The 27,025-nt window shown below is 34.0% G+C and overlaps 1 protein-coding gene across 1 annotated transcript in view; it reads left to right on the top strand.

Moving 5' to 3' along the window:
• The window catches only part of LOC117241075, a 237,934-nt gene that overhangs the window by 146,994 nt on the left and 63,915 nt on the right, over nt 1-27,025 (top strand). The window contains exons 19-24 of the mRNA XM_033507059.1: nt 2,187-2,219; nt 3,161-3,271; nt 8,518-8,564; nt 12,515-12,684; nt 16,070-21,178; nt 22,979-23,038. Coding sequence (XP_033362950.1) covers nt 2,187-2,219; nt 3,161-3,271; nt 8,518-8,564; nt 12,515-12,684; nt 16,070-21,178; nt 22,979-23,038 — 5,530 coding nt within the window. The remainder of the gene's footprint in view (nt 1-2,186; nt 2,220-3,160; nt 3,272-8,517; nt 8,565-12,514; nt 12,685-16,069; nt 21,179-22,978; nt 23,039-27,025) is intronic.

The following is a 27,025-nucleotide window of genomic DNA, read 5'->3' as shown; positions in this document are numbered from 1 at the left end:
TGGTAAAAATCATTCCGCGGAAAGCATATGAAAACCTTGATTACCTAACAGAGGAAGGATATAGCATTTATGTAATTCCAGTGAATTCATACTTTTAATGAATTTGTTATGATAATAAAGAGACGGTGGAACAATAGATATTTATTTAAGACTTTTAGTTTGTAAAATTACGAATGATTGCAATTGCAAATATCTAGAATGAAACGTGTTATAAGACAAAAATCTATGTTTCGTTACTCTCTTCGCACTGTTCGAGTGACAGAGGGAAGAATAATGCAGACTTTTTTATTGGATACAATACGTAGCTTATAAAAGTCACTGTACTAGGACGCCTATGTAGGACTTTAGGACAAAAGACTAAACGGATTGAATCCCCGTTAGCAGAGTAACTACTATAGCATAAAATATTATTACGTACAAAAGGTAAAAGATATATTCTAAATTACATATTACATAATATTGTAAATTAAGAATATGTTAAATAGTAGACAATTGTTGATATGAAAAACTACATTCTTGGTCAGTTAATAAATATTCTTTTGCTTTAGAGATTTTTTAACTGAAATTTATTTAAATTTTTAATAATGTAACACTTTTATATGTGCTGTTTTTCAGAAACATTTTACTGCCTTTTTATCGCTTGAAGTAAAATATGATTTATATCGATAAAAGGGAGATTTTATAAGAACCGATTTATAAATCTTACAAACTAATAAATAAAAATTTATAGCAATAATTAATATGTTATAATTTTTGTATGAAATATTAATAGAATTTACTAATCTTTTTAATAATTTTTATACTAGGTTTATTTTACTACTCAAAAATAGGAGAAATAATTCTCAATTATGTCTAATTTTATCATCTTTCGTGTCTAGACTCTAGTTATATCCCCCTCTTTGTAAAAAGCAATCATTATTTAATAATTGTCTGAAAAGAGACTTATTGAAAGTGAAATAAATTACAACAGAGAAATGTATCTTAGATTAAGAGATTCAACTTTAACAGACCAAGAATTTGAAATAGTATACATACTCGCTCACAGTATACTCAATATTTGAGAAATTAATTGTTCTGCTGTAATTTTGCCTCTACTTCCAATGTTGTTGAAATGCCTTTATCCACTCTGTGTTATTTTTATTCCATCATTAGAAAAAGTTTTAGAAATTTTTAAAGAAAAATTATGTCATATCCTTTGTCCGTTGGCCAAGGAATAATCTCTAGTCTTATTCAATTTATTCGACGACCAGTTAGACTGAAAATTCCACGTTGCCTGCTTTTTCGCGAATTTCTAATCAAAGTGACGCTTGATTAATGCATATTAATGCGACTATTGTCGCCACTTTATCGAATGACAATACAAACGGTATGTATGTAGAAGCTTCCCGAACACAGTGTGTCTGGAACTTGATCGTTTGAAATGGCTTTGCTTCTAGCCGACTTCTGTCAAACGGACGAGAAGGAAGGTAACGATTAACCGAACGATTGAAATCAGTTTACGATACGAAACAATTGTTTTTCTTACTTGGTTTTTCGAAAGCTTCTTTTGTTGACGCGTGACACGTTCTTTCGCCACATGAACGTCATGTTACGTTTCTTTCCAGTGTAAAAACATTTCGATGTGTTTAGAGTTTCAGAAGTATCGAGCGCACGCAATCTCGTCCATGCTTATCGATATTTTATCATACTCGTTTTTCAGTTTTAATTTCTTTAGTTAATTAGCTTCAGTAGCGCTGCTTTTAATGATCAGAAACAGTGACTTGCTTTTCATCCAAAAATTAAAATATTTTTGTCAGACACAAGAGAATATGCAGATAAAAATATAAAAACTTGAAAATATCCATTAATTTTTAATGATATCGAATTTAGAGCAATTAGCTTTAATTATAAAAGAAATATCATTTGAATTACGAAGAAATAAATATTTAACATTTATTTTAATGTTTCTTTCAACATATTTATTTTTAGTATTTTTCAAGAAATTTAAATCAGTAGTTTACTTCGTTAGAAACATAAATAAAGATTAATTAAATATGTTAGAAATGTATTCGTATGTAATATGCAGCAATGAAAAGCAGTCACAAAAAAATACATTCTTCAGTTATTTTTATCCAATTTTTAGTATCATTTTTAACCTTACATGGTTAGTGCAGAAATTAACGCTATATTTAATTCTATGTTTCTAGTGGTGGGACGAGGTCATGGATATATTTGACGGGGTACGACACATTTATATTTAATCGTAGTTAAATAAGGATCAGCTCCACTTTTTCCTCATTCCACTTGTTCTTCGATGTCGAGTCCTGTACAATCTCTCTTTCCTATCAGTCTGGATAGTTTGTACGGTCGAAATGGATTGCATTCAGCCCTTAGATTTTTCAAGTCACGTAGTTTGCCGTTAAATAACGTTAAGTGTCATATTCAGTTACATAACGAAGTCATTGAGGAAGAATACAACCGATACATATATTTACATTTAAAAGTAAAATTTACCTTTCTTTTTATTCAAATCTGATCTTTCATCTATTGAATATTTTACTAATCTAGCTATAGAATGTCCATTTCGAAAGCATCTAATTGATTTCACTTTTAAAATACACTAGTGAGACATCAAAGTATTGTGAACTATAATTTCGCGTAAAACTCGATAATCAAAAACTCAAAAACATTTCCTTTTCCCGTCGTATTTTTGTATCATTTTTAGCATCAAATTTTCTCAAACTAACAGCTTCGAGTAATGTAACGATTGAATCTTTCTGTGTTAATATAATCGAGCCCCTTGCACCTAATAAAAAACGCACAAGGTGACCCATGCATGTGAATCTACTTAAAATTCACACTCCCATTCCTAGAGACAATTTCTCTAAAAACAAGTCGAAATCAAGTAAAAATTCCTATTATTTGCTCGAATTGTCTCTGTTTAACCGAAAAACTATTCTATTGGTACTACATATCTCGTGATCCATGTCCATGTGTGTGTGTGTGTGTGTGTCTTTGGTGTTTACGTATCGTGTCCGTTCGTGTGCACTTTGGACGGTCCCGGATAACGCGTCTTTCCCTGGTCCCTGGACGATGCCGTTGACAACTGCAACTACCTACAACAACCACGACGACGACACCGACACCGACTGTATAACAACGCTAAATAACAACGGGACAGTGGTTGAACGAGAATGGACATCCCCAGGGTATGGAAATGAAGGAGCTCCGAGATGCACAGCTGAGCCACCGTGCTCTGAGCCTCTCCTACCGACCGGAGAGCAGTTACAATGTAAGGGTATCAGCGGTCAGCAGCTCGAAAGCCCTCGAGGTCGTCTCGAAATCTCGTTCGAGTGTCGTGGAGAAAAGCTCCCGTGCCAGTGTCCAGAACATGAAATCTCAAACCGGCTCAAAGCTATGGTCGAGCATAAACGTGTTCGATTATAATCTCGATCGGTCGACAGAAAGAACGATCGGGACGAAAAGTGGCAAGGATGATTCAAAAATCGATCGGATTGTACGACCTCTTGAACGGGCTGCTGCCGACTGTGGTTGGCACGCTGGCATGCTGGAAGGAAGATCCAAGAGCTTCGTGTTGCCAGATCGTTGCTTACGTCGATCGAGCTCGCCGACAGGCGATAGATCGACCGCTATCAGATCGACGCTCCTAGAGGCTACCAGCGACGAACAGTATCGTCATCGCCACCATCATCACCATCACCACTACCACCATCATCATCATCACCAACGTGTCTCGCCCACTTCTTCTTCTTCTACGTCTTCTTCTATTTCCAGCACCAATCACACTATGCTATCGTCACCATCATCAACGACACCTTCTCTTCTCACCGCCAACGTTCAGACGTCGGCTGTTTCACGGGTTAGAGGCCGCAACATCGTCGACAAGTAGAATGCACGATGACGTTGTCCTCTATTACTCGAATCTCTCTCTTTCTCTTTACCGGTCTTAGGATATGGTGGTTACTGTGGCTGTGTATTCTGATGAACTGTTGTTCTGAAACATATATCAGAATGATTAAATATATGCCTTTCAGAAGCCAAACTGATCAATTCATTTTTTTATGAAGTCGTCAGTGTTATGTGATGTTTAAAAAAACCGTCTTATTTCCACAAATTTATTTTTCAGGGAGAGAGCATAAATAATCACAAATACCAAAATAAATCAAAATTATCCTTGTAATTATCAGTTTCCTCTGTATTTTTATTTATCGAGTTCATCGACATGGCTTATAAATAATTCATATACATATACTTTATTATAATGAAAATACGTATATGCATTTTGTTTTTCAGATGTTTCATTAGTCAGAACGACAATTCCACAGAATACAAATCTACTGTGACGATAGCCTTATTCTATACATCGTAGGTATAAATTTGTGGTACAAGTAAAGTCAAGGAGATTCTATAGGTCATAATAAAACAAAAATCAGGAATCTGGTGATCGAACATGTTTTATTTAAACTCTATTTTATCTAAAACAGTGCCTTAAACGACCAAATTTTATTCTACGCTTTCCATTTATTTTCACATGTAAAACGACCACCTAGTCCTGTATCTAAGAAAACTTACTATAGCCGGGCAAGTTATACAGAGTTATCCACTTAACTCGGAACCCGCGTTTGCGAAAACGTATCAGAATGGCAACATTGTAACGTACGCTTATTACTTGGATGAAATGTCGCTCGCCCTCTATGAGTTGTTGCTAGAAGTATAATTAGACGACAACACAGCGGCTTGTTTGTCGCCGGAGAACTTTAAATTGGACGTCACAATAAGAAGAAGACGGTTACTGCGAAAGTGAGCCTCACGTTTTCGCGCGATGATTTCATATTCCTGTGCGTTTCTGAAGCTTCGAAGCAAGCAAGCGCTTCTGGTACTGTTCCCACGTATTACTAATTTTTTTTTTAATAACTGAAATCTTGAATTATCTTACCTGAAATGTAATTACAATATTTGATTCTAGTAGTAAATGCACATGTTACTCTGTTGTTATTTTCAATGTTCTCTCGAGCCAGGGTTCCGAGTTAATTGGATGACCTTACGTATGAATTTGAAATAGGAAATAATTATTTGAAATAATTTATTTCGTATCGTCATTTTTAATAGTGCTATTCTAAAATGTAGGTAACATCGATTTATTTGGAACGATAGCAACACCTATCTCGTTGGGAATTAAGCAAAAATGTGTTTGAATACTTCTAAAAATTTTCACGAATGTATTATATATGGTATAGGCAATTTACCAATATAATCATAATAGTTGTTTCGTTATAATGCCAATGAAATTTCAAAATATTTAATGTAACACATATAATATGTACATACAAGTTTTCTATGGTAAATAATCAAACACTTTCATGAACTATTGTACACCGGACAAGTTTTCAACCTTGATTTCTATAAAAAAAAAAAAAAAAAAAAGAAAATGAAGCTCCCAACGTAATTTGATTATTCTAGATTTTCACATAATTTTGAATTGTAGGATTTTCTTCACTTTAATTGTATCACGAATTTATGCTTACAGTATGCATATATATTATTCTTAACTTCTTTTTCTTGATTTATTATCTTCCGTGTAGCTGTCTGAATCTCTCGTTGCACGTGTGTATCTTCTGCTTATCTATACTTTTTAACATCTTCCAATCATCTTTGTCTTATTTAAACCTCTTGTCTTCTAGCGTGCTTGTCAATCGTCAAGAACTTGTTGCTCGACTTAACAATTCGATGTCCAGAAAGTTCTGTTATCAGAAGATATGTCAAAGAATAAGGGTTGCGAGCGCAGTAAAGTTCGCAAATAGTTGTTGAGATAAGAAGGCTGTCCGTAGAACGAGTTTCAGTTCGTTACTCGAGTTGAAAGGAACACATGAATTTTTATTCAATATGGTTTGTCTCACTTTTCTAGGTTGTTTCCTTGTGCAAATAATTTTCTTATACTTTTTTATATTATTGGTTTTAATAAAGGATTATGAAGGAATGTTTCCTTCTTCTTTGAGATGTTTTGATAAAGATCGTTATAAGAATTTCAAACAGCTGATCGTGATGCATCAAATGAAATTCATATAAATTATTTTGAACATGAGATATCAGAAATATTCATGCTTTATTCTATAGATATTTTAAAATGTCAAACTATCAATATTTTAATTAAATCAAGAGAAAATAATTTTTCACATAGACAACTTTCGCTTTTGTATACAGTGTTCATCATTAAATTCCAGTATTACATCTGATAATTAATATTAGGAATTTTGGTTTTATTTATTATAGACATTTGATTAGAACTTAGAGAAATAGCTTAATATATCTTATACATGCAATTTTTTATAATATTTTTAACATTTTTTATAATTTATCAATTTATAATTTTAATACTTTTATTAGAAAAGTGGTTTTAATAAAGAAAAGAAATTTATTAATAAAAATATAATTTTAATTTAATTTACTCAAAAATGATTCATTTTTAATTTAATATTTGGAGTAAAAATTTGCAGTTTATATAGAGACAGCACAATATTACTTTTATATGTGAATTCGTCGCGACGAAAGGGGAGAAACGTAAAAGAATTAGAAAAAATTTCCGTTCTGAACGTCATGGAAAAGAAAAAAGATCATTCGGTCGGATTATTAAACCAGTATTATAGCCTGTACAGGGTGTTCGCGCTAATTTGGATCAGCGTCTTTCACGTAAACGATAAGTTTATCGAATAGATAAAAGAAGGAAAATATGAATGGTTTAAACTAAACTACATAATAACAATAATATTCTTTTCGTAAAATATGCAAATATGCATGTGCATTTTGCACTATTTTTTTAAGTGGAAAACTTCCTTTTTTTGCATATATGAATCCTTTCATTCATTCTGTGAGAAAAAGTGTTAGGGTAACATGGTCGAAAATTGATTAGTTTAAAAGATATTCTAATTTCAATTGTGTAGAAATTATCATATGTGAGATAAAGAAGATATAAATACGAGAGTTTTGTTTTTCCTTGTTTATCATATGATATTTTACAAAATTAAAGTTAGGATATCTTTTAAATTAATTAATTTTTTACCATGTTAACCGAATACTTTTTTCATAAAATGAAAGGATTCCATGTATTAAAAAGAAGAAAAGTAATTTGTTTAAAGAAATAGTACAACTGTACAAAATGTACATGCATATTTGCACTTGCGAGAAGAATATTATTGTTAATACATAGTTCACTTTGAACCATTCATCTTTTCTCTCTTTCATTTTTTTTTCATACTTATTGTTTACGAAAAAAATGCTGATCCTAATTGCCGCGAACACCTCGTATGCATGGCAATATCTGATAGGAACATCTTGACCTGCATCTCTAGTGTTATCTGTAGCGAAAACTTTTTTAGACGATATTTCATTGGCTCCAATCAGGCCTTTTTTGATGTTATTATTTTATCTGTAGGTGGGTCATGTAAAGGTCAACTTTGTTTTTTTTAGATGAAATTATATATTTTTTAATACGTTAATCGATTCAACTTGAGTTTTCCTTTCAAAAATGATTAGTTTAGTAGATGTATTGACTTTTCTATTTTAACTTTTATTTTGTAAAACTCACCGTACGAAAAGCAAGAATAACAAATACAGAAGTAGTGGCATACGTCTTTCCGTGTCCTTTATACTTTTCCTTTCTTTGTTTTCTATATCTGTTATCCTTTGCTTCTATTAACATCGCATAAAGTTTTCTTTTTAGCAATTTAAAGTAATACAAATTTTCTTGTAATTTGTATAATTTTTTTGTAATATTTTTCATATTCTAAAGCTAAAATATTGTCGCAGTTTCAAATTTTGTAGAGAAATTAATTCTAATATCGAAGTATTATTGAATTACAGTCTTAGCTTATTGCCATTTACTACCTTATTCTATATAATATCCATTAACGTTTAATTAATAAACAACATAAACAGCCTTAGTACCAAGAAAATTAAATTATTGCAATTTATCTTTAAAGATTATTGATAGAACCTGTTAATAAAGTCACCTATCTCTATTCTATAATACTATTGCAACATTATATTGAAAGATATGTTAAGTATTCTACTTATTTGTATCGATCGAAGTAGTCCCTTCTCTTTTCGTTTAGCTTATATTTTTGCTGTTATCGCTATCGATGTACCCTCTAAGAAACTATTTTTCTTTTGTCCGTTCAATACTGAATACGCTACTACTATGTTACCCCCAACACCTTACTCACATTACCTCACTCCAATAGCATTTCATTTATTTATTTGCATTCTTTGTTACTAAGTTACGCTTAACATAGCCGAATGCTGCATGAATCGTGTAACTGCCATTCAATGTTTCGTAGGCACAGTATCGATAATTGCGTGGTCTTGTATATATACGAAAACAACGTTGATTATACATTTTTATCCTCGATATAAAGCTATCACGAATTTGAAGTTATCAATCAATGAAAATATGAAAAGCATGTTAAACGTTATGTATGAACTTATTGAATGAATTTAATAAATAAACTTTTTGTTTTTCAGCCTTTTGATCAGCGCAATAGTCGTCCAGTGAAACCATATATGTCACAGTAAGTACATTTTTGATTTATGACCGAAACACCGTTTTAGTAATAGTAATATTTGTTTATTTTTCTCGTCTTCTTATCTTTACAAGGGGATTGTGATTAAATTTTTTTTTAAAAACAACATTAATTTACTTTCGAATACATAACTTGAATGACTCCTTTCTTATTTTGATTATTTCTCTCATCCAGTCCTTTCCTCTTTCCTGTCTTCTTGCTATTTCCTGTCTTCATATACCTTCCATTCTGATCATTTCCTCACATTCCGACATTAGATGCTGTACGATGCTGTACGATCGATATTACGATGGATCAGATTATTAGATGGCTGTATTAGATGGTGCCAAAGACGATATACTTTAAGTAACATTTACACATGTATTTACGTACGTTTTATAGGTGAAAAAAAAAATGTTATCATTCATCAAGTAAGCAAATATGCTGTTTGGTCTTATTTTACGCAGATTCGTTTTACGCAGACGTCGTAAGGTGGATGCCAACACTTGCGTGACATAATAACAAATTGAGTGCAACAATAGCCGAATAAATAATTAATGTTTTACGAAATAGAATAGTTGTTATTATTTCAAGCAAATGTAGTCGGCCGCCTCGCGTGGGCCAGATTAAAGAAGCTAACCCAAACTCAAACGCAACACGTACATTGGTGGTATTCATTTTTAATTGCGCTATAACAGTCATTTCTTGCTGCCTTGCATATGCAGTTGCGCCTTTATATTCGTCTGACCCTCGTTTATAAACAGAAGTTAAGCGGCCGGTGGTCCACAGCTGACATTGATATATACGCTGCCACAGATGCACAGTTATAGAATTCACTGATTTTTCCAATGGATGATTTTTCACCAATTACATAGTTTCGTAGGTGTCGCGGGGAAATGAATATTTTAATGATAAACTATAAACTAATATATATCTATGTACAGGGTCTTCAAAGATTATTTGCTATACCCTTTACAGATGATCCCATACCTTCCGATCGATGGAGATTTGTTAAAAAAAGTGACTGCGAAATTTACCTTGAGCATGATGTTCAAAGTCTAATTTTCTTTAATTGCAAACTGCAGTATTCATCACGAGGAACAAAGGTTTCAGAGGAATAATTTTGAGACGGGAAGCTATCGTCCTTTATTTGTTCGTAAACACGATCAATGTTTTGAAATATTATAGCTCCGCGACCTCGAACTCCGAGCCGCGAAGCTATCGAAGGGTGATGGATTAAGTTGCAAAATATTTGTTTGCTTGCGCCTCCCGACTCGCGCCTGTGAACTGGAAAATAATTTTATGACAAATATGGTTTTCGTCGTCCTTCGTAAAGAATGGGAAAACACACGATTCCACACGACATAACCCACTCAACGCAACACATTTCAATGCTAAAACCAGCATTTTTACAACAGCCATCCACCAATGAATGTCGAGAGAATTTATCCTTAGTGTTCTTAATTATTTAATTTACATCCTTCCCCCTATTTTTGTTTTAGGGTTTAGTCTAGTTACTTGTAGATCATAGTTTTTATTTTAGAGATACCTTTTTACTTCATTTTATCTCTTTACTTTCTTTTATTTGTTACTTTTTAAAATTTATTATGCAAAGATATCCTCCGCGCGTCATTATATAAGAAATTTTATATACTAAGTCAGAATTTCTTCTTACGCTCATCTTATATTTTGGATTGATATTTTTATCTCTTTATTCATTTATATTCTTACGCATATATATGTCTTCATATGTTTATGTTTTTATATTTTTATCTCTTTCTACCTTTATGTTTATAAGCCGAAGAAATTCTGTCTTTCCTAACATCAATAACCTTATGCAGCCATTGAACACTTATTCTGTTGCTATTCGATATCAGTTGCTTGTCACGGTTAGGGATTCAGGTGTTTTCTCTTTTTTTAACCTTTATTCCAGCATTGGTCGACCCAGTACGCGTCATAAGAGTTTGTTACATGCCATTAAGTAGAACTTGCGAAATTCCCGTGCAGGCTCTCGAGGATCGCTTTGTGTTAATAACGCGAAGGTAGTCACCTACTGAAGAAAAGTTACCAATCCTACTAAATTGACCACCTATTCAAGATCATTGAGAAGGTAAGGATTTATGACACTGCCGAGTGAGCCCTAAGAGGCGTATAGGCCCGAAAACTCTTGAAGGGCCAACAGTGTTTTAAAACAAGCGGTAAAAGAAGCAAACTTTTATCCTTCATCCTCATCTTGAGCGATCAACAGCCGGGAAGACGCAAGAACGTAGTCGTCAATAGCAATAGTTGTCTCCTCTTTGACGAAAATGAAAGGTCGTGGTTTGGTCGCCACACGAGGGATAGAGGAGCGAAGGAGCAGTTATCAACAGCAGCGTGGTCCCCCGTTTGATGACACCCCCAGGTCGTGGTCCAACTGCCGGACACGACAGAGTCATACACGCACAGTTAGTCGTATAGTACGGGCATCTTCCGTCTTACGAAGTTCACGGGTTGTGGTTTGACCGTCGAACATAAAAATCGATATTGTACCATACCTAGAAAGGGTATTACTTTAATAGTCGCGCATCCAATAAAACCATACGTTCCATACAGTTGTAATTAGCTGTCTGACCTACAACTCTTTTCCTGCGTCAATCCGCTCACAATCGCGAGTTTTCGCCACTTTCGAAAAATCGAAAATGCTTAGACAACTAATCTGCGTGTTTTACCTCCGCCAACATCTCGCGTATGAGAGACTATAAGAGTTTTATTCCGGATGAGTTTAATCAGTCTGTATTAACGACTTATTCGCCAGTTCCTTGAGTCTTAACTTATCTCCAATTTAGAAACATTTCACACCAAACACATGCAATTTATATACAGTTCGCTTTAAAATAAATCCCGCAGTGCTTTATACTAGCAAGTGATCTTTGTAATTTATTTTACTGGCAAATAATGTTTGTCAGCCGATCATTCCTGTGACAAATAATCTTTGCTGTTACATTCTTTCAAGCCTAGGGTGTTAGGGTTATTGTTGAGGTGTAGTGTTGATATATGGTATCAGAGGATAAAGATAGCGTTTTTATTGTTATTTTTAAGTTAAGGGCTAATAAAATATTAACATTTTTTCCTAAAAGATAGTTCATTTGTCAACTATGCTTCCTTTGAAATTCATATTCCTCGTAATGAGTATTACATGTTGGAATTAAAAAGATTTGATCTTGAAAATTATGCTCAAGGTCGATTTTTCGGTCGCTTTTTTTATACAGATCTCCACCAATTCGGAGGTGTAGAATCATTTCTCAAATAATTTTTCAACATTCTGTACATCGGAGGAACATCGTTCAACTGCATAGAGGTATGAAAATGCGGAGCTACACATGGTAGACAGGGCACGTGGTAAGAAGTGAGGTTGGACGTAACTTGTCCAGTGCGTTGCGTGGCTAAGCTGAAAAGAATTCGCAGAATTCACTGCAGTGATACCAATTTTATTCTGATGCGATATCAACAATTTTTTGCTAATATTTCAAAAATTAAGGCCATACAGAAATGATATATATAGGAAAATGTTGTTCAAAATGTTTATTTCTACATGTTCAGAAATAGGCGGAATCGGGCATTCGGTGGACTTGTAGATAATTACTCCGCTTTCATATAATTTGGAGATAATTATAGTATTATAACTACCGTCATTATATGAAAACGATAATAAATTAGATAGATCTATTAAGACTATCGCATTATGTATCGAAAATGGTAAACCTTTGACTTTTTCTATTTTTCTTACAAATGTATCGCTTATGAATGAAAATATTCTAAGAATTAATGGCGTGAACATACTCTACGCAATGAAATGTCACTATTTACAAAATACATTGTAATTTAATTACAATATATCTTAGTTTATTATTCTTATTATTCTTATAGTCTTCTAAAAATTAATCATTGCTTTAAAGTTATGGAAATCCTTTTTTTTACAGTGCTCTTAAAGAATCAGGATACGAAAGCGATTCTACTCTGGTATTCCGTCGCAAGGAAGATATCAGCCCGCTGAGTCAAGTTGAACAAAGACTGGCCTATAAAACTGTTCAAAGCGGTGGCGACGTACCCCTTCATGGCTTTCGTAAACCCGCTCCAGAACGACCAAAGGGTAAGTTCTCAAACTCATCGATCTAATTCTATTTGTCTTTTTAAGCCTATTTCTATGTCTTTAAGGCATTTGCAATTATTATTACATTCTCTGCGAATATTTTTCTTATTTTTTTGGTGTTTGATACGGTTTGATATCATTTAAGCAGGCATGTTAGCATATAATTGATCGATTGTCACTTTGAGTTTTTTGTATCTCGTATTTAATTACTAACAAAAGTTGTGTTTTTGCTAAGACTTTGCATGGTCGTTGTCGTGTCATTAACTTTCGTTTTATTCTCAGAGCTTCGAATGAAATTATACTTTCACGCCTTCAAGCATGACGATTTTAATCTTTACATATCACCTGAGTCCTTATTTTTCAACGACTACGAGACTCTAAACTATCACTTGGTATCGTAAATTTCTTCAAAAATCTTCGTTAAAGATCGTTTAAGAAATACCTTGTTACTGTTAATAGCGTTAATAAATTTTCTTCGTTGTTCATAACGTTTACACGCGTAATAATGAAGTAACAACTTATGAGAGCGCAAGGAAACACTATTGCTCAAAAGTATTTGGATACTTGCTGATATTTGACAAGTTATATTTTCATAATAAAACTACGGCCAAACAAATTGTTATGATTTTATTCTCTATAATCGTCACAGCTACGTATAATAGTAGATATATTATAAATCAAACAAATTGAGTTTCGGAAGTCAGTGCTCTATATAGTACAGGGCGTGACGCGTAAAAATTCCTAAGAGAGTAAATCTGTATGAAAAACATAAAAAAGATGAATACAATTTTTTCATGCATTTTGTTCGACGATTTGTTTATGAAAAAATCAAGTACAAATATGCGAACTTGCTTAATCTTATATCTTAACTAGATATATATGAGTGAACAGACAACAATCACCAGGTTATTGTACGTACGAAATTAAGTTGAAAATGTGAAATGAAACGTCAAGAATTAGCATCGTATGTACATGCATTTTTGACGAATATCTAAATTCAATTTTCTCGAAAACAAAGATTCCAATGAGAATATCTTGTTCTGCATTTTCGATTTATTTGTTCAAGTAGAATAGTTTTCTTCCAACTATTCGTTTCGATTCAACCAGGAATGAAACTAACTCATGCATAGTTGATTTTTCGAGATGAACAAATTTTTATTCTATATTTTCGATTTATTTTTTCAAATACTGTAGAAACTACCTTACTATTACTGTACTATGTTTACTGGAATACCTTGCATATCTAATGTTTCTCACTCTTAAATATTATAGAACTATCTTATTACTTCTTTGATATTAAAATCAAATCACAGAGAGTAATATTTAAATAGAAGATGTATATAGTAGTAAATATATACACTAAATAGTAAAATATTTTATTGCTATGTTCTTTAATGGATAATTTAGGGTTATAGCCTGGTGATTTCATAAAAAGGTAGTGATTTTGCTTCTAATTTTTAATTCGTCAATAATTTGTATATTTCCGTGAAACTCACATATTGTTACTACAAATCGACCAAAATGTCCTGATACTTACAGCAGCTCTTGAAAGTATTCGCATACATAACGCAGAAAATTTTTATGAATATATTATGTGCATTATTTCAAAATTTTATTGTCACTGTAGTGAGCCATGACTATCGTTATTATATTGGTAAAATTTGAAACTAATACGAACACATATACATGTGTGTAAAGAAGATACAGGACATTTACTGTAAACACATATTTACCAAGAAATTAGTATACAGCGTAAATAGCTGTCTTAAATATGTGATAAGTTAAAAATGGTCTTACTGAATATCCAGGCTTATTAATATAATGGTAATTGAGTGCTCAAATACTTTTGTGGGTTTCTGTGTAATGTATACTGAAACAAAATATCTTGTAACTTCAAAACATAGGACGTTCAAAAATTATTTGTCATGACTTTGACAGGTGATTCTCCAGCTTCGGATCGGTGGAAATCCATTAACAAAAAAAAGTATTTAAAGGTCAAAGTTTTTTCATTGCATCGTGTAGTGCTCATCACGAGGAATAAAAGTTTCAAGGCAACTACAGATTGCAACTCAACCGTACTCTTGGAAAAAGATATTAAAGTTTAATCAATTATATAAATGTATATATGTGAAACTGATTTTATTTATAATACATTTACATGTGACACACAGATAAATTTTACATAGTGCATTATTGATAAAGCTGCTAGGAATCATCCTTTAACACGTCAAATATATTGATAATTAATAAGAAATAATGCAGACCAGACCACTATACATTTAAATAAGTACTTTATCGCATATATTTCACGTGATAAACGATAATCTCTAGCAGTTTCATCAATAGCATGTTATGTAAGTTCTATCTGATTGCGAGATTTAAATATATTCGAAATAAGATCACTTTTATATTGTATATAATTAACTTTTAAATGTTTAATTAATAAAACATCTTTTCCTAAAGGAACGGTTGAGCTGCCACCATAGTTCCTTTGAGACTTTTGTTTCTGATTGTAAGTACTACAACGATGAAATTAAAATATTTGATTTTGATATTTAAGGTCAATTTTGTGGTTACTTGTTTTTAACAGATCTCCACTGATTCGGTGGTGTAAAATCATCTGCTAAAGCCATAACAAAGAATTCTTTTATCCTGTACATTTCCAGATTTGTTCCAGACTGATGAAATTTGAAAATATTCTCTATAGCATATTCATAAAAGATTTCTACAAGCATTCAAATACTTTCATGAGCCACTATATGAGCGTGTAAATTTTATTTTGCTCATAAAAGTAGTTGAGTCACATACGAGGATGTTTGTAGGCCGCTTATCATTTGCCTATTAAATTATTTTAATGTAAGCGCTGCATAACCGCATTTCAATGTAACCAGCTGATACAATTTCCACGTAATACAATCTGATAGGAGCCCGCGATTGTTTGAATTTCACCTCCCTCGAATTAATACGTCAAGTGAAAAAGTACGAAGCATGATTCATAACTATAATTTTAGCTGTGCCAACCAAAAGTTTTCAGCTTAAACGCATACTTTTTTCACGATATTCTTCTTATAAGTAGTTCTTTAGGTTATTCACCGCACCGCCTCTTCTCGGTATCTATCGATATTGGTTTGCGATTTAATTTTCTCCGCAATACGATGCACAAGCAGTACCATCACCTGAGAAGACTTTTCTGATGTTCACACTGCGTCGGATTAATATCTAATAAAACAAAATAAAAAAATGAAACTAAATAGAACAAACGCAACATCACCAGCTTTAAAGAGACTCTTTTCTTCAAAATTTTTGGTGAGAGGGTTCCACGAGCGGCACACAATTTGCGAAACGAACACGCGATCAAAGCAAACAATCAACACTTTGTCCACAGACGACACGGGGATCGAGTATTTTCTGATCTCGCCCACTTTGACACGGATCCGTGTTCACCGAAAAAGTGTCTCTGCTACCACACCTGCTTCATCATCAACCACTTTCTCGCGACACGAAAGATTATCCTCCAGTGAGAGTGGAATGAGCAAGAAAATGGACGTTCGATCAACTATCACAAAATCAAAGTGTCTCAGAGACGACAGTTTCACCTATCCACAACTAGGTAGTAGAACATTCTCAAATGCGGTCACAGGACCTCCTTCTCCACCCCGAAGACAATCTTCTAGAAACAGCAAAACATTGAAACTGTATGCATCAACTGCATCAAATCTCAAACATCAAACCATGGATAACACGACGCAATCTTTTAAATCAAGACACAAGCAATGTTTTACAGAAGACGGGTCCAAGGTTAAGTCACTGAAAGAACGGTTTTGCAGCAATCTTGACAGATTCAAGCAGAGTCGAAAAAGTCTTTCAACTTCCACTTTATTTCGAACGTCCTCTAACAGCTCGATCTCGCCTCGGTCTAAAGTTTCTACTTCGGTGTCAATTCCATTGAACAAGAAGAATTCGGACTCGTGGTTGTCACAAAGTTTACTCGACACAGCTGCGATGGAAAGTTTCGCGGCCGACAAAAGTCGAACTCGCGTTTGCGTGGATACTTCTTCTTCGTGGAAAACTGGCTACGGATATTCAGTGAAACCTGACTTGAAACGTGGACTTGAACATAAATCATCCTCTTCTTCTTCGAAGACGACTTCGAAATATCTAGTTTCTTCCCCAACAAAATCAAAGAAGTTGCGTTCTATGAATGAAATCGGTAATTCTATATCTTATCTTAAGAAAACTAATGTTAGAGGAAGGTTAACAAGAAAAGAGCAGGAAGAATCTTCTAAAAGACTCGCCAGGTCACCGGTTGATTTATCTTCTATAGAAAATAGGAAGCATTTGCAGAAATATAGAGACAAAAATAGCAAAGATGTTCGCACGACAGTATTGCCATCAGGAGCAGTTGTTAAAAGTTCCTCGACGATGTATTCTGCAGCTTTAAATAATGCAAAGCAGAAAAGTCCGCAAGACAAATCTTTGAAAGTAATAGTTACTGTGTCTTCTAAAGGACAGGAAATGTTAAGAAACCCAGTAGACTCAACTTCTACAGCAAAATCAACGTTTGCTTTAAAGTCTTCTTCAGCCACATCTTCTCCATCAGTTCTGGGTAGATCGGTATTAACAGACACCAGGAAACCGAGGACAATAGTCGGACAGCATGATAAAATAGGTTCTAGCAGGAAATTTACATCCTCTTCTGATGCAATTAGCGAATCATATACAAAGAAGAGACTAAGACCTCATACCATCGTCAAGTTTCCTACACAAAAGCCAGAAACCATAAAAATTAATGCTGACTCGACTAAAAAAAAACTTGAAGCAAAGAAATCGAAGAAGGACAAGACCGAAGTTACTGCGAGAACGAAAAAAGTAACAACTGGACAAAATTCAGATTCAAAAAATGAAAGTATTAATAAAACTAATATTGAAAATGAGGAGCCTAATATTAAACAGAATCCGTTATCAACACTGAGTAAACAATCACCCGTGTTAGCTGTAGAAAAAATTAAAGGACATCACGAAGTAGCATGTTCTGATACATCTTTCCAGAATCTCTTTTTAAAATCAGTTTCTTCAGCTGTTTCAAGTGAAAATGTCTCTTTTAAGAGATACAGTGTTAGTGAACGAGCGAGGATATACCAAGAAAACATCAGAGAGGGTAGCAAATCGGAACCTTCACTAAAAGCTTTGAGTATTTACTTAGCTCACAAGCGTCCAGTATCAGATTCAAAATTCAAAAACTGGGAACGCGAGAGTATTTCTTCTAGGAGTTCAAGCCCATACGGTGTCAGCTGGCCTGGAAGATCTGTATTTCATAAAGTGAGCAAGTTTGACAGTCTTCTAGGTATCGAGGACTTTGGATCATCGAGTATTTTACGTAATCGAAGTCCAGACTCGGCGAAAGAGCGTTTGAAGGAAAGAAGTTCAAGTGAGCCGCCTTTGAAGACTCTGCCAGAACGTTCAGACTCGAAACACTCATCTTCACGAACTTCTTCACCATCTCCAATTAGATCACCAGCCTGTAGACGCATTCGTACATTGAAGCAAGAAAAATCAGAAATTCCTAATACAATTATTGCGAAGAAGATTACAACTAAAAGTGCTGGAGAAACTGAAGAACTGCAAGAAATCCGATCTAAGTTTGGCTCTAATTTATCATTGAGTAGAAGCACGAATTCTCTGTACACGTCACCAATTGGTCACGAAGAGTATCATCAATATGTACTGGAAAGGTTACACGCCAGAAGGAGATCGAAAAGGTACAAGGAACTGCACGATTTCTATTCGAGCCTTGAAAGATTGGGCGAATTGGAGAGGACTTTTTCTACCAACGACTTACGACCAAGGATGAAAAACGAAGAAATTATAGATTATGATAGATGGAAGAAAGTAAGGTCGCACGAGAGAGCTGAAGTCGAGTTCAGTGCTCTGTATGGAAAGCTAAAGGCTGTTCAGAGGAACAAAGACTTGTTGTTCAGCACCAAAGATATCAGTAAGTTTAAATGGCACGGTGACTGCAGTTTAAGGTGTAAAGAACGATCTGTTGAAAATATTATTCAGCATTTCAACAAGCTCCAATCTGAAGAGAGTGACCTAGAATATTCTAGAAGAAAAGAAATCTCGTCGAGAAAAGATACGTATAAACCGCTTTGGCGAGGCACTTCTGTACTAAACGTGGCGAGCACAATGCAGAAGAAAGCGAATAGCTCTCATAACGAGAAATCCTTGGATCATACAGATCATCCATTCTTACAAAGAAATCTTGGTGGCAGTAAAAAATTTTGGAGCAGTTTGTCTATCGAACAAGTAGCTACTTTGAAGAAACAGCTAAACGAAATTTACGGTAGCGATAATTTGCAAAAGTTTACACCGTCGACATCTTCAAAAATGAATCCTGAAATCACAGAACAACGACAAGAGAAAATAGGAGAAACTGATAAACACGATTCTTTATCGAAATATGAAATTGTCGTTCCACCTCAAGTCGAATCGCCTGATGTTCGAGATGATGGGAAAGGTCTTCATGTACGATGTCACTCTATGATTACATCGGATATATCCCCAAGGGATCAGAAATCGTTGACGGATCGTCCAGAATTGAAATTGAAGAGAAGTGATTCTATTAGTCAAGGGAAAAGCACAGAAAAATTTGAATCTGATAAAACTCTATTCAGAGTCCCTCCATCTATGAGCGAGTTAGAGAAAAAGAGACTGTCTGTGACACTTGGAAAAGAAGTTTTGTCAGTTCTGTCGCTTCCATTGGCTCCCCGTGAAACGCGAGGCAGCATAGCAGCTGCATTAGCGGCTAAGAAGATGCCAAAAGCGACTCGTTCTGCGGCTACGCCTAGCGTAACCAGCACATCACCTAGAAGCTGTTATTCTCTGGAGCCGTCAAGTGTTGAAGATTCATCGAGAACAGACTTGGGGATCAAAGAAAGCGACTTCCTATTGGTCCTAACCCCAAACAGCAAGAGTCCATCTGATAGACAGCGAGCAGAAAACGTTTTGGAAGAATGGTCTAGAAAACCTCCTCTTCTAACGATTGCTATACCTCACACGACTACTCAGACCAAAATTTCAGCCCAAAATTCTGGCAGTGAAAGAGACAGTATGACTGAAAGTTCCGAAACATCTGTAAGAACGGTTATTCAACGAAATATAGAGTCTCAAGATGTTCCAACGAAGATCGAATTCTTCGAAAACGTTGATAAAATAGAAACTGATCAAGATCGTAGAAAAGTGGAGCAAACGAGATCAAAATCAAAGTTGAAATCAGGGAGATTGTCTTCTTCTCAAAGTTTTGCAGATTTGAAAGAATTATTCGGTGAAACGGAATCGGCAAAATATAGCACCTTGTCTTCGTCAAGGTGCAGAACACGTTCTATTTCCCCAAAAGCATTCGTTACTAAAGAGAAAGAAAGCAGCCCTGATAGGGAAGTGGACACGCGACCCTCGTTTCGCTCTTGTTCATGCGACCGTGAACATGATAGGCCTCAGAGCATTAGTCCGTGTCGTGCAACCATGCGATCGAATTCATCCTGCAGTCTCGAGAGCATCTGGTTGCGTAGTTCCTCGCCAGACCCGGGAAAATATTGGCGCGCCTATTTAAAGCTAGTAAAAAATGGTACGGTGAGACGTTTGAAGGCTAGATTTGAGAGTGCCGAAGATCTTCGTGGAAATACAGTCAGGACGGTTCCAGTACCAAAAAGATTTCAGAGCGATCCTGAACTGGCCAGATGTCTTCTGAGGAAGGTGGACGAAGGTAAAGTGAAGCCTCATGAATTTGCAGACGTAGCCTGGTTGCGTCGAAGGTACGAGCCTCGCAGAGGAAGAGCTCGCCGCAGAGGCGAGTCTCCGCCGATTCCACGTGTTCCTTTGAGACGAGAGGACTTGTCTATGCCTCACATCGATGTTATCAGTAAGACAGCTGAATTGAAGGATTCAGCTACAACTTCTACTGTGACTAATGCTAGGAAGGCAGAGACTGACGAGCTGGAGGCGAGGAAGTCTGTTGGGCGTATGAGAAAAAAGTTCGAAGAGTTTGCTACTCAGAAAACTTCGATCCTGGGCGAAATGTTCACCTCGTCGCCGAATATGCACGAGCTGAGAGATATCGTCCCTTATCTAGCTGGTCAATGGATAGCACATAGGTATCCCAGTCGACGAGATAACATGCGCTCGTTGTCCTCGCCACCCAACCTCGCTGCCAGATATGTTTCCTCGAAAAGTAGGACGAATTCCGCTTCCACAAAGACACAGATCAATGATAGAGGTAAAGTGGTGAACCAAGTACGCGCCTTATCAAAAGGTCCATCGTCAATTTTGAAACAATCAGATGGTTTTACAAGTCAACCGTTTGATCCTGCTAAACACAGACCGAGGTTTAGATATCAACCGCTTCCTCCGCCACTATCGCCGACCGTTCCACAAAAAGCCACTTCTTGGTGGTCACCAATTCCCATCTACACTGCTCGACCAACTGTCACTTTCGAAGGTCTGAATAGTCATAACTGCTAAAATTACTCCCAGTTTCATATAATCATGTGTTTTATGCTTAACTGAAAATATTTCTCTCGTTAGCTAAATTATCTTTCATGCGAAATTCCTCATTTTATTTATTTTACGATAGAAGTAGTAAAACAATTACATTATTTCCTTTGGGAGGAAGCAACATATTTGTTGGATTTTAAAATGCTTTCGTTTTCATCATCATTCAAGTTCTTAGAACTTTTTTTAATACGCTTTAGTTGCAAATATAAATAGTTAATATAAATAATTCAATGTACAATATAAAGTTTGGAATAATTTAAATGAACAAATATTAAAAAATTTTTCATTTGTTGTAATAAACATTTCAAAAAGAATAATTTATTTTGTTGTTTACCAAATAATCAATTAGGGGAAGCAATTGATACTTAGATAATAATATTTTCTCACTAAATGCTTTTTATTCCTAATTTTTAATTATCAATTATTAATTTTAATAGTTTCTATCTAATTTTTCAAATTACTACGAATAATTTTAAGAAGGATGTAATTTGTATCGTTTGAAATATTGTTTAGATAACTTAAAATGAGTATAAAATTTTATAACATAACTTCTACAGGTTTGAAGTTAAAAATGCAAATCTAGCACATCACATAGAAACACGATAAAAAAATATCAAATTCCCAAAACATCTTCCTCTCGTTCGCAGATTGTAATAATTTAAGGAAAAAATACGCATAGAATCTAAAAGAATATATTAATAACGAAAAGATAATAAAAAATTGAAGAATTAACCGACGCCAGATGTTTGCGGATCGACCCGAATATCGGGGTCTTGAATTTAGGGATGGGCCAGCCAAGAGAAGTTCAGATGGGATCTCAATATATCTCAGTATACTCGAAAGTTTTAGGATCCCGAAGTTCGACTCGTATACGAGCATGAACGGGCAGTGTAACTTTGCATCGACTCGACGAAAGTTGGACGGAATTGGCTGGAGAGCCTGATAGATTCAGCTATGTATGTATTAAAAAGAGATGGAATAAAGCGTATATCTATATGAATAAATATTATATTTAAAATTTTGGAGGATTATTGTTACTTCGATAATAATTTTAAATTAATTACAAAATACTTCAATAACTTTACACGAAGAATAAAGTATAAATCTAGAATATAAAAGTATTTAATAAAAAATTTAATACAAATTTTATTACAAAAGTAAACTGAAAAAAAAAGAAAAAGTAAAACTGTCCGCTAGAAACTCTATACAAAAAATCAAACGTTTTATAGGCTTAGCATGCAGGATATTTCTTTCCATCTCTTTTTAATAGTTGGATCTTATCGGGTTCTCGAATCGATCCCATCCTATTTTGGCCGAGCCAATTCGAAGTTATGATGTTCATTCGCGTTTATATCCGAGTCGAGTTTTCGAATCCCGAAACATTCGGGAACTTAAACAGTACGGGTACACTCTGCAGATACCGATATCCCGCTCGAACTTTTCTTGATTCTGTAGTAGACGTGTACGCGGACACTTCTCGACGCAAGTGTCAAATGCTGAATATTAATACAACTATTTTGAAAATATAATCTGAATGTTGAAATGTGTTTCCTGTTAAATACTTGGTTGGAAACGTGATTTGTTCTGGGATACCAATATCGATTAATGCCGAGCAAGAGTGCAATCCATTAACCCAAGTCAGCATTCAATGTTCACAGTGAACTCACAATGCTGAGTGATAATTGTTTCATGGTAATCGTAGTGCGGCTAATTATTACTTTCCTTTTTTTCGGCTCATCCATAGAATACTCGAACGCACCTCCACCGCCGTCAAAATCTCAGCACTACAGAGACGCCTGCCAAGGTAATGCTACATGCTAATCATTTTCTTCTTTTTCTATCTATATCCATTTTTTTTATTTGCGATCTGTTAGATTCACATTTCATCTACACTACGGCGCATAAATATTTGGATACCTGGTGCAAATAAGAAAATCGATATTTCTGCTATATTTTCAAAATTATGATCGAAGAACGTTTCTCTAGCGTTAACTGCTTATCTCTTGTCATAACTGTGAGATCAAACGTTCTACCTTTAAACTGAAAGAAAGAATATAACTGCATCGCTGAAATTACACATTTACCTCTATTAAGCAGCTCACTCTGCACAAAACCTATATGAACTTTTGAAATGTCGCTAGAAAGCTAGGAAAACACTTTAATCAGTTTAAAATTTCGAAACCGAACAAACACATATGAAGTATGCCAACTGAGGTATCTCTAGATGCTCAATTTTTATCCACCATCAATTATATATTGTCTTTTTATTAATACCAACCAATACCATTAATACAAAGTTTTTGCGAATATCTGCAAGCGACTTACGAATGTATTCAAATACTTGTAGGAACTTTTATAAGTATATTATACATCTGATACGAAACATTTTGATGTTTCATTAGCGCTGTAAGGCATGACTATCATTGTTGCATCGGTAAATTGAAACAAATCCAAAAATGTATATGGAAGTTATATAAAATATTTTGTTCAGGTATACATTTTGCAAAGATCATAAAACTATGAGCAGTTGATGCAACATAATTTGCACAAATAAAAGGATCATAAAACTATCTAAACGGTCAATTATTTATGAAGTTCTAAAAAGTTTGATTATTCAGAAAGATCTTTTTTACGTTTGTAACACCTATTATATATACATATTATATACATACAGTCACGAATATTTTGTCACTTTTATATATAGTATCAGATTGGTTTCAAGGCTGATCAATATAATCATAATAGTCGTGTCTCATTACAATGCCGATGAAATGTCAAAATATCTTATATAAGAAGTAGAATGTATGGTATGTCCGATTCAACTCAAAATGTTCGAATAACCCAAATAATATGAATGGTACGAAAAAATGTCTTGGAAAAAGAGCGTAATATATCGATATCGAGAAAAATATACTCTCTTGTCTATTGATCTTTTGACGACTTTAAAACGTCCTATGGAGATCATTAAAATTTTTAAATAGGAACCTGCCTTTTTTATTATTCAGATTTTTATTATTCAGATGTTTCATTCGTATTATCCGTTATCGAGATATGTGTAATATGGCACAATTTTCGCACCATTCATATTTTTCAATATATTTGAGCGTTTCGAGATAAAATGGATGTGCAGTACACATATGTAAAAGTTTTTCGTGGCAATTGTTGAAATACTTTTGTAAACCACTATACTAACTATGTACAGCAGTTTGAGGTGAGATTAGAGGCCAAAATTAGATTAGAATTTCATTTGAAATATATTTTATATATTTAAAATAATTTAGAAGTGTACAAATTATTCCAAATATATATGCTCCATAGTGTACCTGTCATCTTTCTTTCTTCCACATGATTATTCGCTTATTCGATTATTAAAGAATGTTTATCTTCTGAACAATGATTTTACAGGACATTTTACGAAAGCAATCATAGTTTTTAAATAATCAATCGCTTCTCTCTTTTTATTCACGCGAAGCTGCTCGAATTATTTTCGTGGCATACCGCTGTTCGAACGAAACAGAGCATGAAATTTGCTCATTGTGCATGACATGAAACGCAACCGTTTACATTAGGGGAAGTATGCGATTGTTTCGCAACGAATCGAGTGCGGATTCGATTACGGAAAACGTGAGGCGTTGTGTAGCATAAAAACATTCGTAAATGGTAAATTATACATGCATGGTTGTTGACAATTTAATAATAGACAGTATTGTGCGAAAGTCGTAGGCGTCATCTACGATAGTGACATATTTTATAATGTTTTATATAAATACGTATATACATAATTTAATATGTTTTTAAGAAATATTTTCAAATGGTGTTATGTAGAAACAAGTCTTCCAAAGTTTCTTTTACAGCACTGCATGTTTGTAGTTTCTCGTGGTTCATAAACTTTTTAGAAATATTTCGATGAGTATACTTGTGAATAAAATGTCGTAGAACATATATGAAACGATTTAGAATCAGATGTGGAAATCAGATATGGAAATAAATTGGTTAAAATACTAAAAATAAAATGGTAAGTAATATGAAATGAGTTTATTGAAAAATTGTTTGAGAGAATTTTTAGAATAACATTTGTTATCTCATAATTAATTATTTTGAATTATACAATACCTTTTTCGTAAATTACAAATAATTGTTGAAGTAAACACTTTTTAAGAATTAACGAAAGATTTAAAACAATGTAAATGAGGTATAACGATAAGAAAGTTATAATACAAAGATTTGGCTCTAGCATTTGCATGAACATTATATTACATATTATTGTTGAGAATTTTGGATCTTAATTGCCGAAATAATGGTATAGGAACACTAAATTTACACTTAGAATTTATATTAGAATAGTTATATATTTTTTTGATAAACGATTTCAAAGATGTTCATCGATACACACTTGCACGCATCTCACATTCTTCCTACCACATTGTTAACTGAGCAATTTACCTTCCCTTGTTTTCGAGGCTCCGCGCACACACATACTTCCATACACTCATATTCACATACATGTATCACTACTACGCGGTCAATCTAGTCTAGCACATAGAATTATACATATTTTAATACTTATATGTAATACATGAAAAAAAATCAAGACATACATAAATACAGACATACATATCCAGACCGCAGAATCAGAGTGTACTAAGTTACAATTTTCTAATTTTAGGAGAAAACAAATCAAAGTTATATAACCCTTGTAACAAAATATGGACTTAATGTCATCTTTATACTATTATATCTAAAACTAGACGACCTAGAACGGAAATATTTTTGTCACCAGAAAGAGTGAAAAATTTGGTATAGAAAACACAACAAATTTTATTTAAAAGAAAATGGGCTTAATATAACGTGATTTTGGGACTGAGATATTAGTTTATTGTCGACATGACATTGCTAGCAAGAAAGCTTATCGGAAAAAGTGTATGTGTATGTGTGTGTGTGTGCGTGCGCGCGTGTGTGAAGATATACATTTACTTTGATTTACAAAATTACAAAACCTGATCATAGCAAAAAGACACTTCGTTGCATGTTTCATCAGTTTTGAATTAGAAATTTTTTCAATTAATAACGAACTACATGTATCATCTTGTGAAATGTGCAACTTTGTAATTATTAAAATTTTGAACGTGTCTAAAACGCACTAAAATTCAATAGAATTTTTATACTCTATGTTACGTTCTGTTTAGTTGTCGACGAGAAGATAGCGTTAACTGACGTTTAATGCAACTGACAATAAGCTCCACTTTCGGCTAACCTGCTATGTGCGGGAATACTGGCACGGGAGAGGCTTAAAGTTGTTCGAAAAGTGAATTAACAATATGTAATGATTTATTCAAATCTTACTCGATTTCGATATTGACAATTGACTGACAGACTGACGGATATAATTAACGGATATAATTCTTCGGTTAACAAAATGACGATTCTTCGGTTGACAAAATGATAACTAACTCTTCGAATGGTAATTATTCGGTTGACGAATGGTAATTAATTAATAATATTCAATAGACGAACGATAATAATTATTATTACTCGATAAACGAACGGTAATATTATTATTCGATAGACGAATATCTGTCGGAGATGAAAAAACGTCGGGATGTTTCTTTTGAAAATGTTTGGGAAAGTCCCCAACGTTTGTTCAACTGCCGACTTTGTTTACAATTTAAATTGTCTTAATATCGTTATAAAAACATAATTAGGTCACTACAAAAACATGGTTACATAAGTTTTCGCAAGATATAGCTTTTAGCGGCTTTAACTGTCTTTCATTTCAAATACTGTAAATACG

This window comes from Bombus vosnesenskii, unplaced genomic scaffold (genome assembly GCF_011952255.1).
Source record: "Bombus vosnesenskii isolate JDL3184/JDL3185 unplaced genomic scaffold, Bvos_JDL3184-5_v1.1 scf7180000015241, whole genome shotgun sequence".
NCBI classification, from domain to species: Eukaryota; Metazoa; Arthropoda; class Insecta; order Hymenoptera; family Apidae; genus Bombus; species Bombus vosnesenskii.
This window is presented reverse-complemented; position numbering and strand designations above follow the sequence as displayed.